Source organism: Globicephala melas, chromosome 1, assembly GCF_963455315.2.
Source record: "Globicephala melas chromosome 1, mGloMel1.2, whole genome shotgun sequence".
Taxonomy (NCBI): domain Eukaryota; kingdom Metazoa; phylum Chordata; class Mammalia; order Artiodactyla; family Delphinidae; genus Globicephala; species Globicephala melas.
In genome coordinates, this window is record NC_083314.1 from 100,271,097 (window position 1) to 100,284,806 (window position 13,710).

The window sequence follows — 13,710 nt, forward strand, 5'->3', positions numbered from 1 at the left end:
GGCTACTGTTAACTGGGCCTAGTTCAGTAATAGCATATTGAGTGGCCTATCAATATCTGGTATTCAGATAATAAAGAATACACTCGTTTTGAAGTTTTATCTTCATGTGAGATGTATGTAGCGCATGGTAAAGGCAGTCGCTATACCTTTTTACTAAGTGCCTGTCTTTCAGGCAAGAAAGAAAACTGTATAAATCTCATCAGGTTTGGTAATATTTCAGTTAGAGAATCAGGATAACCTCTCTTTTAACCTTTTAAACTAATAGGTCTGTCTTTGTCCTGGGATGACAAAATGCAAGTTATGATATCTTTTCTTTTATTTCTCTATATTATACTCATGGTAGAATGTGAATATTAAAAACCTATAAACATCATACAAAATATTAAAAACCTGCAAAAATCATACAAAATTTTACATACCTGTAAAAATCATACAAAATACAAAAATCATACAAGTTTTTCCAGGGTTTGACGAATGATCTCGTAATATAATAGCTCATATCCACATTCCATAATTTTAGCTTAAATGTTTCCACGTATAACTCTTTATTCCTTTTCATAACTATGCAATCTGTTGGCATAGATTGCCTATTGAATTAATGTATTCATTTGAAAAAGTTTCCTTAAATCATTAACTGGGAAACCGTCATTGGCCATTGTTATGAAAATAGAACTTTACCTTGAGTGGTCAGTATCTGACTAAGGACAAAGTAATTGCTGTTGTCTACTTCTCTCGCTGACCTTGTTTGTTATATTTTCCTAATGAATGACAGGTAGTGGTGTCTTTGTCACTTCCCTTTCCCATCTTATACTTCATGCTCTAATAATTCCCAGTATGCTTTTCCACTTTGCTTTATCCTAAAATCGTAATATTAGTATTGCCCTGAATTTATTCCAGTTCATCTGTTATATTTTGCAAATGAAGAAACTGAGACAGAGATTAAGTGACCTGATTGATGTTATTCAGCTACTTAATGCATAGCAGAGACTAGAAATAAAGTCTGGTTTCCACTTTCACCTGGCAGGAAGTCAGTGCCAAATAAATATTTGTTAAAGCAAACTAACTCTTCCCACTGTACCATTCTTTGAGTGAGGCACATTTCTGCATTTAATTTTCATAATAACTTAGCCAAGATCACATGGTTAAAATAATTACCTTGATCCTCTCCAGTAAACCTTGTATGGTCCTAAAATCAGGTCTGCCCCTAACGAAAGGACCTGGAAGCCATGTTTGAACAGAAGATTTTCTATTGCTCCATTCCTTAGCAGTTATTTTCTTAAATATTGTTTCCTATCGTAATTAACTATTTTCAGGGTTATGCTTTTCCTCTGAGTCTACAGAGAAATCTTATGCTGCTCTTATGATATAGAATTTTTCAGAAGCTCTTGAATGGTTCATTTGTTCCTTTTGCTTATCTTTAAATAAGAAGAATTCTATCTAGCATCAATGTTTGATGAAAGATAGGGGTATAGAGTTGGACCCAAAGCTATCTACTTGGTAGCTACTGGTGTAATGTGCAGGGCTGGTTAAAGAGTATAACTCCAGCACAATTTCTGGTGTCTAGCAGGAATTTCTATAGTTTAGCTCTGGTCCAATGTGGGGTTTATAATTTACATGACTATAAAAGGATAATTTGTTCTAGTGATTCTAAGGGTGCTTTTATTTTTGTCTATGACCATATATAGAAAACGCCCATTTCTGTCGAGAATGAACTGCCTTTGAGCTCTTCTCATCTGCAGCCTGTCCACTGTGTGGACTTTACTGCCATATAACATGTCCCTGCCCATCTACCTCTAGCCTTGTTAAATACTATGATTTGCAGGTTCTGCATATATGCACAAAGTGAGCTAGACAAGGGTGGGACTGGTTTTCTGTTAGGCAGATGGTAAGAGGCAGATAAACTGGATGAGAGAAGAAAATTGCCTGGGTTAACAATCATGTTTCTTAATTCAGAAGTATTTGGGCTATAGGTAATAGAAATACTGTCTCTTGCAATTGGTTGTTAGCCTCAGTTTTCAGTGTTGCAAATTAAATTGTCACCATGACTAGTTTAATGGGAAGTTGGGAGAAATCATATCAGAGCTTTATTCAGGTGATGATATTTAAATCCAGAAGAAACATTTCTTATTTGTTCTTTAAGCTTTCTAGGATGAAGTGGAGCAAAACCTTTTGCTTTTACTGGATTATTTTATTATTTCCCCATCATGCTAATGAAAGCTAACATTTACTATCTTCCTTGTCAGACCTTTGGCTGTATCTAAATTTTATTAAAACAGTTTTGAAAGGAGGGTTTTCGTTTCCTTATTTTTCAGGTAAGGGATGAGACTTAATGACTTGCTTAAAGTTTCACAGTTGGTAACTGGTAGAGCTGAGATTCAAATCCAGGACAAACTTCACACATCACATTCTTTATAGTACATATATTTGAGAATGTGGTTAACTGACTATGAAAGTAAATAGTTGTCTAGAACTTACTATCCTGTGATGTGAAAGCATTTATATTTTAATTAATTACCTTTAAAAATAATGTGCTTTTAATCTTCTTTTTGAGATGGCAGTTCCTGGATTTACCCTTGGTGCCTTCATACTTCTGTTGCTTGTTAGTTCTGTGGCTAATTATCCCAATGGAAAAGTAACGAAGTCATGCCGTGGAATGATTCCTGAACATGGTCATACTCCACAGTCTGATCCCCCTTACTACATCTCAGTGAATCAGATGACATTCAGGCCAGGAGAGCAGATCAAAGGTACTGTGCTGGTATTAACAATTTACATTTTGAATTTCACTTTTTTACTGTAAATTGAATCTTTATTACTGTTGGATTTATACAGTTTCAGTTAATCTGTTCCTCTGCTTTTATAAGATACCATGATCTTATACTTCTCATTTTTGTGTTTAACTACTACAGATGATTATATTACTTAAGTAGTATATTTACTATCCATTCAGAATAGGTGTTTTTTTTTTTGGGACACACCACATGGCCTGCGGGCTCTTAGTTCCCCGACCAGCGATGAACCCGGCCCTGGCAGTGAAAGCACCAAGTCTAATCACTGGACTGCCAGGGAATTCCCCAGAATAGGTTTGAAAATATGTTTTTGTCATTATTTAATATATCTTCATTAACAGTACTATTTACTCAATAGAAATACATAAAATAAAGCTTATTTTATCTGGCTTAAGATGTTAAACCCTTATCCTTCTTGACATAGTATAATCTCTTGTGTTTCCCTAATTCTGGCAAAAGGTAGGCTGAAACTTAATAGTCTATTAAGGATGTATCTATAAAAGCATTTTACAAATTCTATTTTCTGCAGCTTTAGAAATGCAGAATATTAATAGATACGCTCTAGCAAAAAGGGTATATGGAAAATTAATTTGGAACACTCTGTTATATATATTATATTTCTTACAGTTTCATACTGCACAGTAGAATGTTAAAGGGCCTGAGACGTTTGCAGTAAAGACAAAAGTATTTACTTTCAACCAGCATTTTTCAAACTACTTTGGCCCCATGGACCACACTCTGACCATAACCAACCTTTTCTTCCCTGTGGAATGGCTATTACATCTCATGGAATAATGTCCTGTGGAACACGGTTTAGAATTTCTTTGACTATAGGATGATCTCTACTGTTTTCTCTCCTGGAGTAGCTTTCTATATATACACCCGATTTGGTGATGTACCTCCTTTAAACAGTGTTTTTTGGGGGATGTTGCTAAACTCTTAACTTATCTTTTTGTTTGTTTCTTAGTTACTTTGTCAGGGCCACCATTTAAAGGCTTTCTCTTAGAAGCACGTGATGAGAATTTGACTGGCCCTCCTATTGGCTCCTTCACATTGATTGACAGTCAAGTGTCACAGCTTCTGACCTGTGAAGATATACAGGTTTGTGTTTAGTTTGAAACTGATTTCTGTCAGTTTCCATGGGTCTTTTCACTACAAGGTGGTGTTTGCAAGATAAACAATGACATTACCCATGCATTGCAGACATCTGAGTACATTCATGTTGATCAGACTTTCTCCCTAATTTTTCTACTGGCAAGATATTTTTATACAACATCCTAGAAGAGGTAGGGTTGCAGCTTGAAGAGTTTATGGCTTTTGATATTTTATATAGTATAGACTCCTATTATATTGAATTTCGAAAGATGTTAATATTGAAGATAGAGTTCTAGAGTGGAACAGAGGTCTAATTTTTGTAATTAATTAATTTAATGAACATTTATTATACCAGGAACTTTCCTGCATGGATTATGGTGATGGACAGGACTTGTTCTTTGAAGAGCTCATAGCCTTACACATAAGTAAAGCATATGGGCATATGCTGTATGGCACATAAGTAGAACGTATGGATATAGGACAAACACATAAATGGAATAGTATGATGACTTAGATTAGAACCATACACAGGGTGGGTGAGAAGCATAGCAGAGGTGCTGCACACAGGTTGGAGGGAATTGAGAGAGTGGAGATTATCTTAGCTAGACCTCAAAGAATGCGTAGGAATTTGCCAGGTGAAAGAATGTGGGAAACAAGATTGTTCAAGAGAAAGTAATTAATAAAATATAATATTGCATATTTGGAGGCAGGAATTTTTTCTTTTGATGAATCTTATGCATTCTGTTTGCATCTATTAATAAAAAATAAACTTACAGTATAAATGAAATAATGAGCAGGCTTTATATAACATCAACACACTCAGTATTCATAACTCTCTTCAGTTCTTAAATTTCTGCTGACTCTAGTTTGTTCATAGAGCCGGCTGCTAATTTGGTGTCAATCAATCAACATGTATTTATTGAGCACCTGAGTCCCTGTTCTAAATAAAAGTCTACCACAATGCCAAGGTCATGCAATGGTAAATTACTTTGCAAAATGGCTGTAGTTCCAGCTATGTTGAGCTATTGAGTGTCTGAATGGTAGTTCTTTTCCATTTTATTTCAGGGATCAGCTGTGAGTCACACAAGTCCATCCAATAAAAGAGAAATTAAAGTCTATTGGAATGCTCCAAGCAGTGCCCCAAACCACATAAAGTTTCTGTGAGTAGAAGAGTTTACAACTCAGTAACTAGTATAATTGAAATAATGATAGTCTGTATCTTTTTTTATACCTATTGGACATTCACCTGTATGGCAGCGGTGTGGTGTAGTAATGACACCACCTTACTGATGTAAGTGGCTGTTTTGCTTTTTTGTTTGTTTTTTTTTCAGCATATATACTGAGAACTTAGCACAGGACCAAGGACCTAATAGACACTTAATAGACATTTGTTGAGTGAATGAAGTGTTGTAGTGCCTTCACACTAATAAGAGCCATCAATTAATACTTGAGTCTATATGGTATATGGACTAATACTTTTTTATAGATTTTTCCTGTATTAGTATGAGAATATGAAAAGAAGCAGTCCTGAAATTTGGATGACTTTTTTTTTGCAGTGTCACAACTTGCAGATTAGATTGTCAAAAAAGTAAAATCATGTGTGCTCCTCAGAATTATGAAATTCAGTAGAATTAGAATAGTACTTATCTCTTAATCTTACATGCAAGGGGGAAATGGAATGTCATAAAGCCATACAATGACTCCTGAGTGGTGTTATAGACATATTTTAAAGGGAGAATTGCTTTCCTGGCCTGGCACTATTTTCTGCTTCACTTTGTGCACAGGTCACCGGCACACAGTAATGCAGCTTTGCACCTGTGTGTTGAGTGGAATGTGAGAAAGGGGATATGACCCCAGTAAGAACTGATGGTTGCTTATGCAGCCTCTATATAGCTTTTTGCTGTAGCTGCCTGCTACACGTGGCTTTTGGAATAATTTGACCACTATGAAAAGTGTAGTAGTAGTAGTATGTTCTCTTATGTCAGGAGTGGAAATCTGTGCACTTTAGTCCCGGGGTCTGACATTCCTGGTTGCTGTGAATATGCCCAGAGAATAGACAAGTAAAGAGAAGAGAGAGAGAGAGAGTAATTAAAATTCATTTGGTGATGAAGTGGAAGAGAGTCATTAGAGATTTGCCAGGTATTACAGGCATCCTTGTTTTATTGTGCTTTGCATTATTTGGCTTCACAGATATTGTCTTTTTACAAATTGATTTGTGGCAACCCTGCATTGAGTGGGTCTGTGGGCACCATTTTTCCAACAGCATTTGCTCACCTTGTGTCTCTGTGCCACAGTTTGGTAATTGCTGTAATATTTCAAACTTTTTATCATTATTATATTTGTTATGGTGATCTGTGATCAGTGATCTTTGATGTTACTACTATAATTTGCTGAAGGCTCAGATGATGGTTAGTAGTTTTTAGCAATAATATATTTTAAAATTAAGGTATATTCATTGTTTTTCTTTTAGATATAGTGCTATTGCACACTTAATAGACTACAGTATAGTGTAAACATAACTTTTATATGCACTGGGAAACCCCCAAATTCTGTTACTCACTTTATTGTGACATTCGCTTTATTGTGGTGGTCTGGAACCGAACCTGCAATATCTCCAAGGTATACCTGTATTAAGTGGTATGTCCCTAGTTCATTACTTTTTTTTTTTCGATTTGATTATGGTGGGCCACAATCATGGTTCTGTCTAATCTCACTCTCGCTGGTACTGCATTTCAGAGCCACAGTTGTTGAGAAGTACGATACCTACTGGGTGAGGATTCCTGGTCCTATAATTTCACAACCAAACGTCCTTCCTTTTACAACACCGAAAGCTACCATAGCACCTATGCCAACATTGCCTCCAGTCTCCCATTTAACGAAATCAGTAAGTAACATTTTTATGGTTTCACCAAATGCAATCTAAAGGAACAGCTTCCTTAGAAATTGTGGTTCTGTGCTTGGCAACGTGTGTAGAGAAGTAGCTGTCCTGGGTTGTGGTAGCAAGTTTTTGAATTCCCTTCAGGAAATCAGGAGGAAGTCTTCATTGTAACATTATGATTTATAGGTTAGAATAAGAGGAGTGTAAGACCCTGCATGTTCAAAGTGTGGTTATGACATTCACATGTAGTCTGTACTAGCGGTGGATATGTTTTCATTTGAAAGTGAATCTGAAGCAGCAGCCTTCTTCCATTCTTTTTTTTTTAAAAAAAAACCCAAAAAAACACAGCCAGATATCACACATGGAGAGAGAACTTCAAGCTTAAGCTAAATTTAGACAAGATTTGGAGGAGAATCTTGAAATGGTGATATCACTCTTCAATCTTATTTGATTAAGGCCAGTGAGTACTGGGGAATTCTGTGTGTTGAACCACAGAAACGCTTTTGCAAGCTTATCAGCTAGAATTCCATTTAAGCCCTCTGATTCAAAAGAATTACTGTTAAAAAAACATACCTTAGAAAGGGTGATGCATATTAGAAACATTAGAAAGGTTTTACTGAAAGCAATTCTGATAAATTATACTTATCAATTCAGAAGTGAATATAATGAAAAATGTCGTAAAGTAGGTTATTACAGTTGCAAGAACAAATTTGGGCCTGAATCCTGATTTGTCTAATTTCTGTTTGACTTTGGAAAAATTACTTAATTCCTAAAGTCTCAGTCTCTTCACCTGTAAAATGAGAAATAATATCTAGCTCTTACATAGTATTACTATGAGAACTAATTTCTAATGGCTTTGTACTTAATAGATATTCAGTAAATATTAGTTCATTTTTTTCTCTTCCTTCCCTTTCTTGTCTTTTTATAACTCTTTTTTTTTTGCGGTACGCGGGCCTTTCACTGTCATGGCCTCTCCCATTGCGGAGCACAGGCTCCGGACGCGCAGGCTCAGCGGCCATAGCGCACGGGCCCAGCCGCTCCGCGGCATGTGGGATCTTTCCGGACCGGGGCACAAACCCGTGTCCCCTGCATCGGCAGGCGGACTCTCAACCACTGCGCCACCAGGGAAGCCCTGTAACCCTTTGTTTCTTCATACTATATAAAGCTCTTGTACTCCAATACAGTGTCTCATTTTGTTTTCCTTCTTTTCTACATTATGCAATATATGATGAGCCATTTGATTACATTATTATGAACTTTTGTTTGACCAAACAATTCGATCTATTATTTGCGCTAGTTCTCAGTTTATTTAGTGTTAATGTTTATTTATTTAAAAGCTGCTTTAGGCGAGTCCACAGTCAGTTTGGACCTGAGCTTCCCAGTAGGAATCTGTTGACAGGATTATTATCTTTCCATAAATTCATATAAAAGGCTTTAGCGCTTGTTGGAGCTTTTGATTGTATGTCTGCACCAAGGTTATAATCTCTAATTATAGAGAGGTTCATTCAGAGTCACAGGATGATGGCATTTGTAGAGAACTAGGAGTGACCTCAGGGTCACTGCTGCATAGTTAAAGGTAAAGAGACCCTGAGAGAATAAGTTCTTTAGCAAACGTGATGGAGTAAAGGGGAGAGCAGAGATCAAAACCCATGGTTCCTAGCTCCTCATGGCTTGTTCTCTCTACTCGACTAGGATTTCTCTTTAAGTTCCTGTGAAATAAATAAGGAAAAAAATAAAACAGCTTCTACCTGGTTTCTGTTAATATTTGGCCTTTGACCCCAGTTCCTGATACAGAGCTGTTAAATCCCTTGGAATTTCCTGGATGATGGGAGCATCTTTTGTTCTAATGAGGTGACTCTTGGTGCGCTCCCGTATGGGGGCTGGTCACCAAAAAGACCAAGCCATGATTAGAAGCTTGCAGCTTTCAGGCCCCCTCCCCCCATTCTCCAGAAAAGGGAGAGAGGCTGATTGAGCTAAACATCCATCATGTCCACGTGATGGAGCCTCCATAATGATTCCAGAAATATGTGTTTCAGAGAGCTCCTGGCTTCCTGACCACGTGGAGGTGCTGGGAAGGTGGTGCCTCAGAAGTTCTGTGCCCCTTCCTACATACCTTGCTTTACGCATCTCTTCCATCTTGCTGTTCCTGGGTTATCTTTTTATCAATGTAATAAACTGGTAATCTACTAAGTAAACTATTTTCCTGAGTTCTGTGAGCCATCTTAGTAAATTATCCAACTTGAGGATTAGGTGCTGGAAACCTCCAATTTATGGCCGACCATTCAGAAGTACAGGTGACAACCTGGGACTTGTGGTTGGCATCTGTGATTGGCATCTGAAGTGGGTGCAGTCTTGTGGGACTGAGCCCTTCACTTGTGGGATCTGACACTAACTTCAGGTAGATAGTGTCAGAACAGAATTGAATTGTAGGACACAGAGCTGATGTCTCCAAAGAATTGCAGAATTGCTTAGTGTGCGAAATAGCCGCACCCACTTGGTGGCCAGAAGTATTGGTAGAGTAGAAGGAGAAATGAGAGTTTTTCTGTACAGTTCCCATTAAATCTAGTTACTTAAAGTAATGTTTAGCTCTCTTTTGAAATGTCGTGTCACAGCTCATTCTAACACAAGATAACTGCTTGTTTGCCCTGTCATATTGTAGAGCTGACATTTTTCAATACTCTTTCTTATTTGCCACACCAAGAAGCTCTGAATTAAATCATTGTTCTTTCTTATTTGCCACACCAAGAAGCTCTGAATTAAATCATTGTTCTTTCTTATTTGCCACACCAAGAAGCTCTGAATTAAATCATTGTTCTTACTATTATTTGGAGTGGTGGTATATATAGGAGTAAACTTTTTTTTTTTTTTTTTTTGCGGTACGCGGGCCTCTCACTGTTGTGGCCTCTCCCGTTGCGGAGCACAGGCTCCGGACGTGCTGGCTCAGCAGCCATGGCTCACGGGCCCAGTCGCTCCGTGGCACGTGGGATCTTCCCGGACCGGGGCACCAACCCCTGCCCTCTGCATCGGCAGGCGGACTCTCAACCACTGTGCCACCAGGGAAGCCCAGGAGTAACCATTTTTTCTTACATTATCTTAATGTCAAATTTGAACCTGAATTCTAGAAGCAGAGTCCAGGATCTAAATATAAAACTTGCTAAGGGTTTGCTTTTAAAAATTCCATCTCTGAAAACTAGAGGATACCCTTTAGGCAAGAATGTCAATGTGGATGTAAATATTCCCTAAGAAATTCTCAAAATTTACCAGAAACTTTGCTCCAGAACATAATTAACATGAAGTATTTTGTGTATTAAAGGGATTTTAATACTCATGCATAATTACAGTCCAATTAATGTTGTGTCTTCTAAAGTTTAATTAAAATTAATTAAGTTTAAAAGTTCACAGCCTAACTACTGCTTTGATAATTTCTAATTTGGGATGTGTCTTTGTTCCCTTGTTTGAATCCTTATTATGAAAACGTATTCTTATTAAAACCCATACTTCAAAGTAGTAGCTCTTCTGTCATTGGAAATGAACTGCCTGTTTGATAATTGACTTTCTCCCCCTGTCATTTTTCTAGTTCAATGCTTCAGATTGTGGGAACAAGAAGTTCTGTATTAGGAGTCCTTTGAACTGTGACCCGGAGAAAGAGCTTGCCTGTGTCTTCTTGTCCTTCACGCGAGATGCCAAGTCAGTGATGGTTGAAATGAGCGGTCCCAGTAAAGGCTATTTATCCTTTGCATTTTCTCACGACCAATGGATGGTTTGTACCTTTCACTTACATAAGTGGTAATGAAATGAGAGTCACTGGGGTGAGCTCTCATCAATAGCAGTTTAGCTGTTTGTTCCAGAGTCAAATTATCATACTTAAGGGAGGAATGGAAAGGGAGGGCAGAGAAACTAACTTAGATTCTAAGTTTAAGCAGCTTTGAGTTGGGCAATTACATAGCTCTAAGAACAAGGCTGTCCTGAGGAAAGTTAGGACATTAGGAAAGTTAGTTGTATTTTCAGTGGATTTGCCACTTTATCTGTCTACCTCTGTCTATCTCTGTGATAAACAGGAAGTGCAGTTAAGAAAAAGTTGCTCTGCATACAAATGTTGTTTGTGATGTTTTTCAACTCCTAGTTTTCTCAAGTGGCCAGCAACGACAGCATGGGGTGCTCATCTTCTTGCCCCCCACCATCAGCACATTTCCCAAGCAGAAAATTAAACCTGGCATGTCCAGGCATAAATGGATTCTTTACCAGGTCTACAGAAGGCAGCATTTATTTTCACCTGATTCTCCCTCTCCTTGGGTAGTGCTGAATGGATTAAAAGATTCTGTAGGTGGCAGCCTTGTGCTGTGGTGTGGAAGAGCAGAGTTCTGCATTAGCGTTCTGATTTCCCAGGGAGAGGGAAGAAGGGTGTAAAGGCCAGGACATGTGACAGTCCCGTTCCAGCAGAGCTGGCTGTGGAGGGGGATGACTACAAATGGAGAAGGCTTTTTACTTCCACATTAGCAAATGCAAGGCGTCTTTTCTTGAGAGTTTTCTTCCTGTCAGGTTTTAAACTTAACATCACTTTTTAAGGAAATCATTATTTCAATAAAAGAGAAAAGGAACTCTGAGAATCTGTGATAGAAGAACAAATATTTTCCTTCAAAGTGCACTCTAATCATGGTGGTCCTTGTTACGCTGGCTGCAAATATTGCAGGGAGCCAGGTGTAACTTTTTTAGGGGGATGTCATTGTAATATACGATATGACCTGTATATTTTACTATATAGTTCCAGAATGCGCTCATTATCTTTTTTCATTCAATGAAGGGTATACCTTAAACCTATGAGATAGAAGACATGTCATCGACTTCTAAAAAGAGCATATAAATTATGACTCTTTCCTTTTTAAAGTTGATTTTATGGGAAATTTTATACTTGTTCAAATGATGTTGCAATTGTTCAAAACATTTTGCCCATTTCCGTTTTGTAATTACCATCAGACCTACAGCATATCCTTTTGGGTATTCTCAATTCTGGCAAAAATGAACCTTATGCCTAAGGTGCATAAGGGGGCTGGGTTAAAAATAAAATATGACTGTAGAGCAGTAAGGAAAGTTGGTGGCTTGTTGTGTGAATGGAACTGGCTCTGAAGGAAACTCTGAAGATGAATCCAACAAGGGTTAACAATGGTAGCCTTGTTGGAATAAGTGTGTAGCTTCATTATGGTGCATGTCTAAGGTAGGGTACACATTTAGATAGGTGTTCTAGTCACTTCATTAAAAATATTCTAGTCACTTTGTAGCCAAACTTCATGCAAAAGTATACTAACACATTTCCTTTTCTGGTCACATAAAATCTGTCAGCCAGAGGAAAAGACAGTATTGTTGCAGTGAGTGTTGTGATGAGGCGCCTGCAAGTAGACCAGTTATTTCGAAGTTGTAGGCATAGATGACACAAAAACCTTTATCTCTAATTCAAGATATATTTATCTTACTTAGAAATCTTATGTTTCTAGTATAGTACTCATCAACAGTGTTTATAAAAAAGACTTAATTATGCAGGTGCAGTTGATTTACAGAGAAACCCTATTTGATGATTAAAATCATCTGTACACCTGTTTGCCTAAATTGGGGGGAAAATAAATCATCCTCAAAAATATTTTTGAAGAGGTTGTTTCTATTTTTGATTATTTAAAAAATCTTAGGATATTTTTATGACCTGCTATTTCTTATCAGTATGTAATGTAAATTTAAATACTGAAGGTATCTGATGTTATGAATACTGACTAGATAACCTAAATTATAGCTTTTTCAGTTTGGTTTATAAATTAATGATAGTAGTTGTTTTGGTATTAGAGCTCATCACTAAAATTGGTGAAAGTACAACTATCCATATTTTTGCTAACAGTGACTTGCTAATATCTGAATTTTAACTGAAATTCAAAGTATACACCTCTTCCTCATCTCAGAAATTTTGCTATATGAGATAGAGTATTCAAGTATATACACTATATTAGCTTCCGTTCTCTGCGTTCTATACATAATTTCTCAACACTCAAATTCCAGAACGTTCCCAATCCTGACCTCTCTTGTGTGTGTCCAGATTGGAATTTCCAGCTGCTGGGTGGTCTCTTCCAGCTGAGTACTCTGGACAACACAGACCATCATCTGTAAAACTGAATTTATTATCTACCCTCCTGCTGTCCTTTTGTGTTTCCCATTCTTGATGATCAACAACAATAGTAAAAAAAGCAACTACTATTGTCGATTTCTTTCTTCTTTTCAGATACTGTCTGGGGCAATTTAGGGACTATCTCATTCATTGCTGCCACCAACTTCTCTGGTGTTCAAGGAAACTTCGTTTGTGATTTAGATTCTTCTTTTTTATTTACCTTTCAGGTGCTTCTTTCTCTCATGCACCCCAACTTTTTGTTTTGAAAAGCCTTAAACCTACATGAAAGTTGAGAGACTAGTACAATGAACACCAGTAAGCCCTTCACCTACATTTGTTGTTTTTTCTCTCTCTCTCTGTGTGTGTGTGTATGTGTAGATTGACTTATTCACTGTATATTAACACACATTTCTTTTCCCTGAACTATTTGAAAATTAAGTTGCAGATATCATGACATTTTAAGTCTAGTTTGCAGCATGTGTTTCCTAAGAAGGATATTCTCCTACAATTATCTATAAGATCACTATCACAATATATAATAATTTTATGCAATAGAGCCTATATTCAAATTTCCCCAATTATCCCAGTAAAGTCATATGTATATGTATATTTTAAAAATTTCTGATACAGACTAATCAGTTATCACTCAATGCATTTTATTGGTATATCTCTTTAATCTCCTTTACTTTAGAACTGTTACCCTACCTTTTTTCTTTTAGGCCAGTTGTTTTGTAGTATCCCACAATTTTTACAATAGACTCAGGTTAATATGGTTTTTGACCACATTTAAGTAATCTCAATCC

The 13,710-nt window shown here is 37.1% G+C and overlaps 1 protein-coding gene across 11 annotated transcripts in view; it reads left to right on the plus strand.

Moving 5' to 3' along the window:
• Positions 1 to 13,710, plus strand: part of FRRS1 (ferric chelate reductase 1) — a 99,411-nt gene that overhangs the window by 59,773 nt on the left and 25,928 nt on the right. For all 11 annotated transcript variants that reach the window (XR_009564619.1, XR_009564617.1, XM_060302356.2 and 8 more), the window contains 5 exons: positions 2,552 to 2,747; positions 3,757 to 3,890; positions 4,950 to 5,044; positions 6,621 to 6,768; positions 10,340 to 10,522. Coding sequence is in view for 9 of the 11 variants with exons in the window: in XM_060302356.2 (XP_060158339.1) it covers positions 2,552 to 2,747; positions 3,757 to 3,890; positions 4,950 to 5,044; positions 6,621 to 6,768; positions 10,340 to 10,522 (756 nt within the window). In the remaining 2 variants the exon portion in view is untranslated. The remainder of the gene's footprint in view (positions 1 to 2,551; positions 2,748 to 3,756; positions 3,891 to 4,949; positions 5,045 to 6,620; positions 6,769 to 10,339; positions 10,523 to 13,710) is intronic.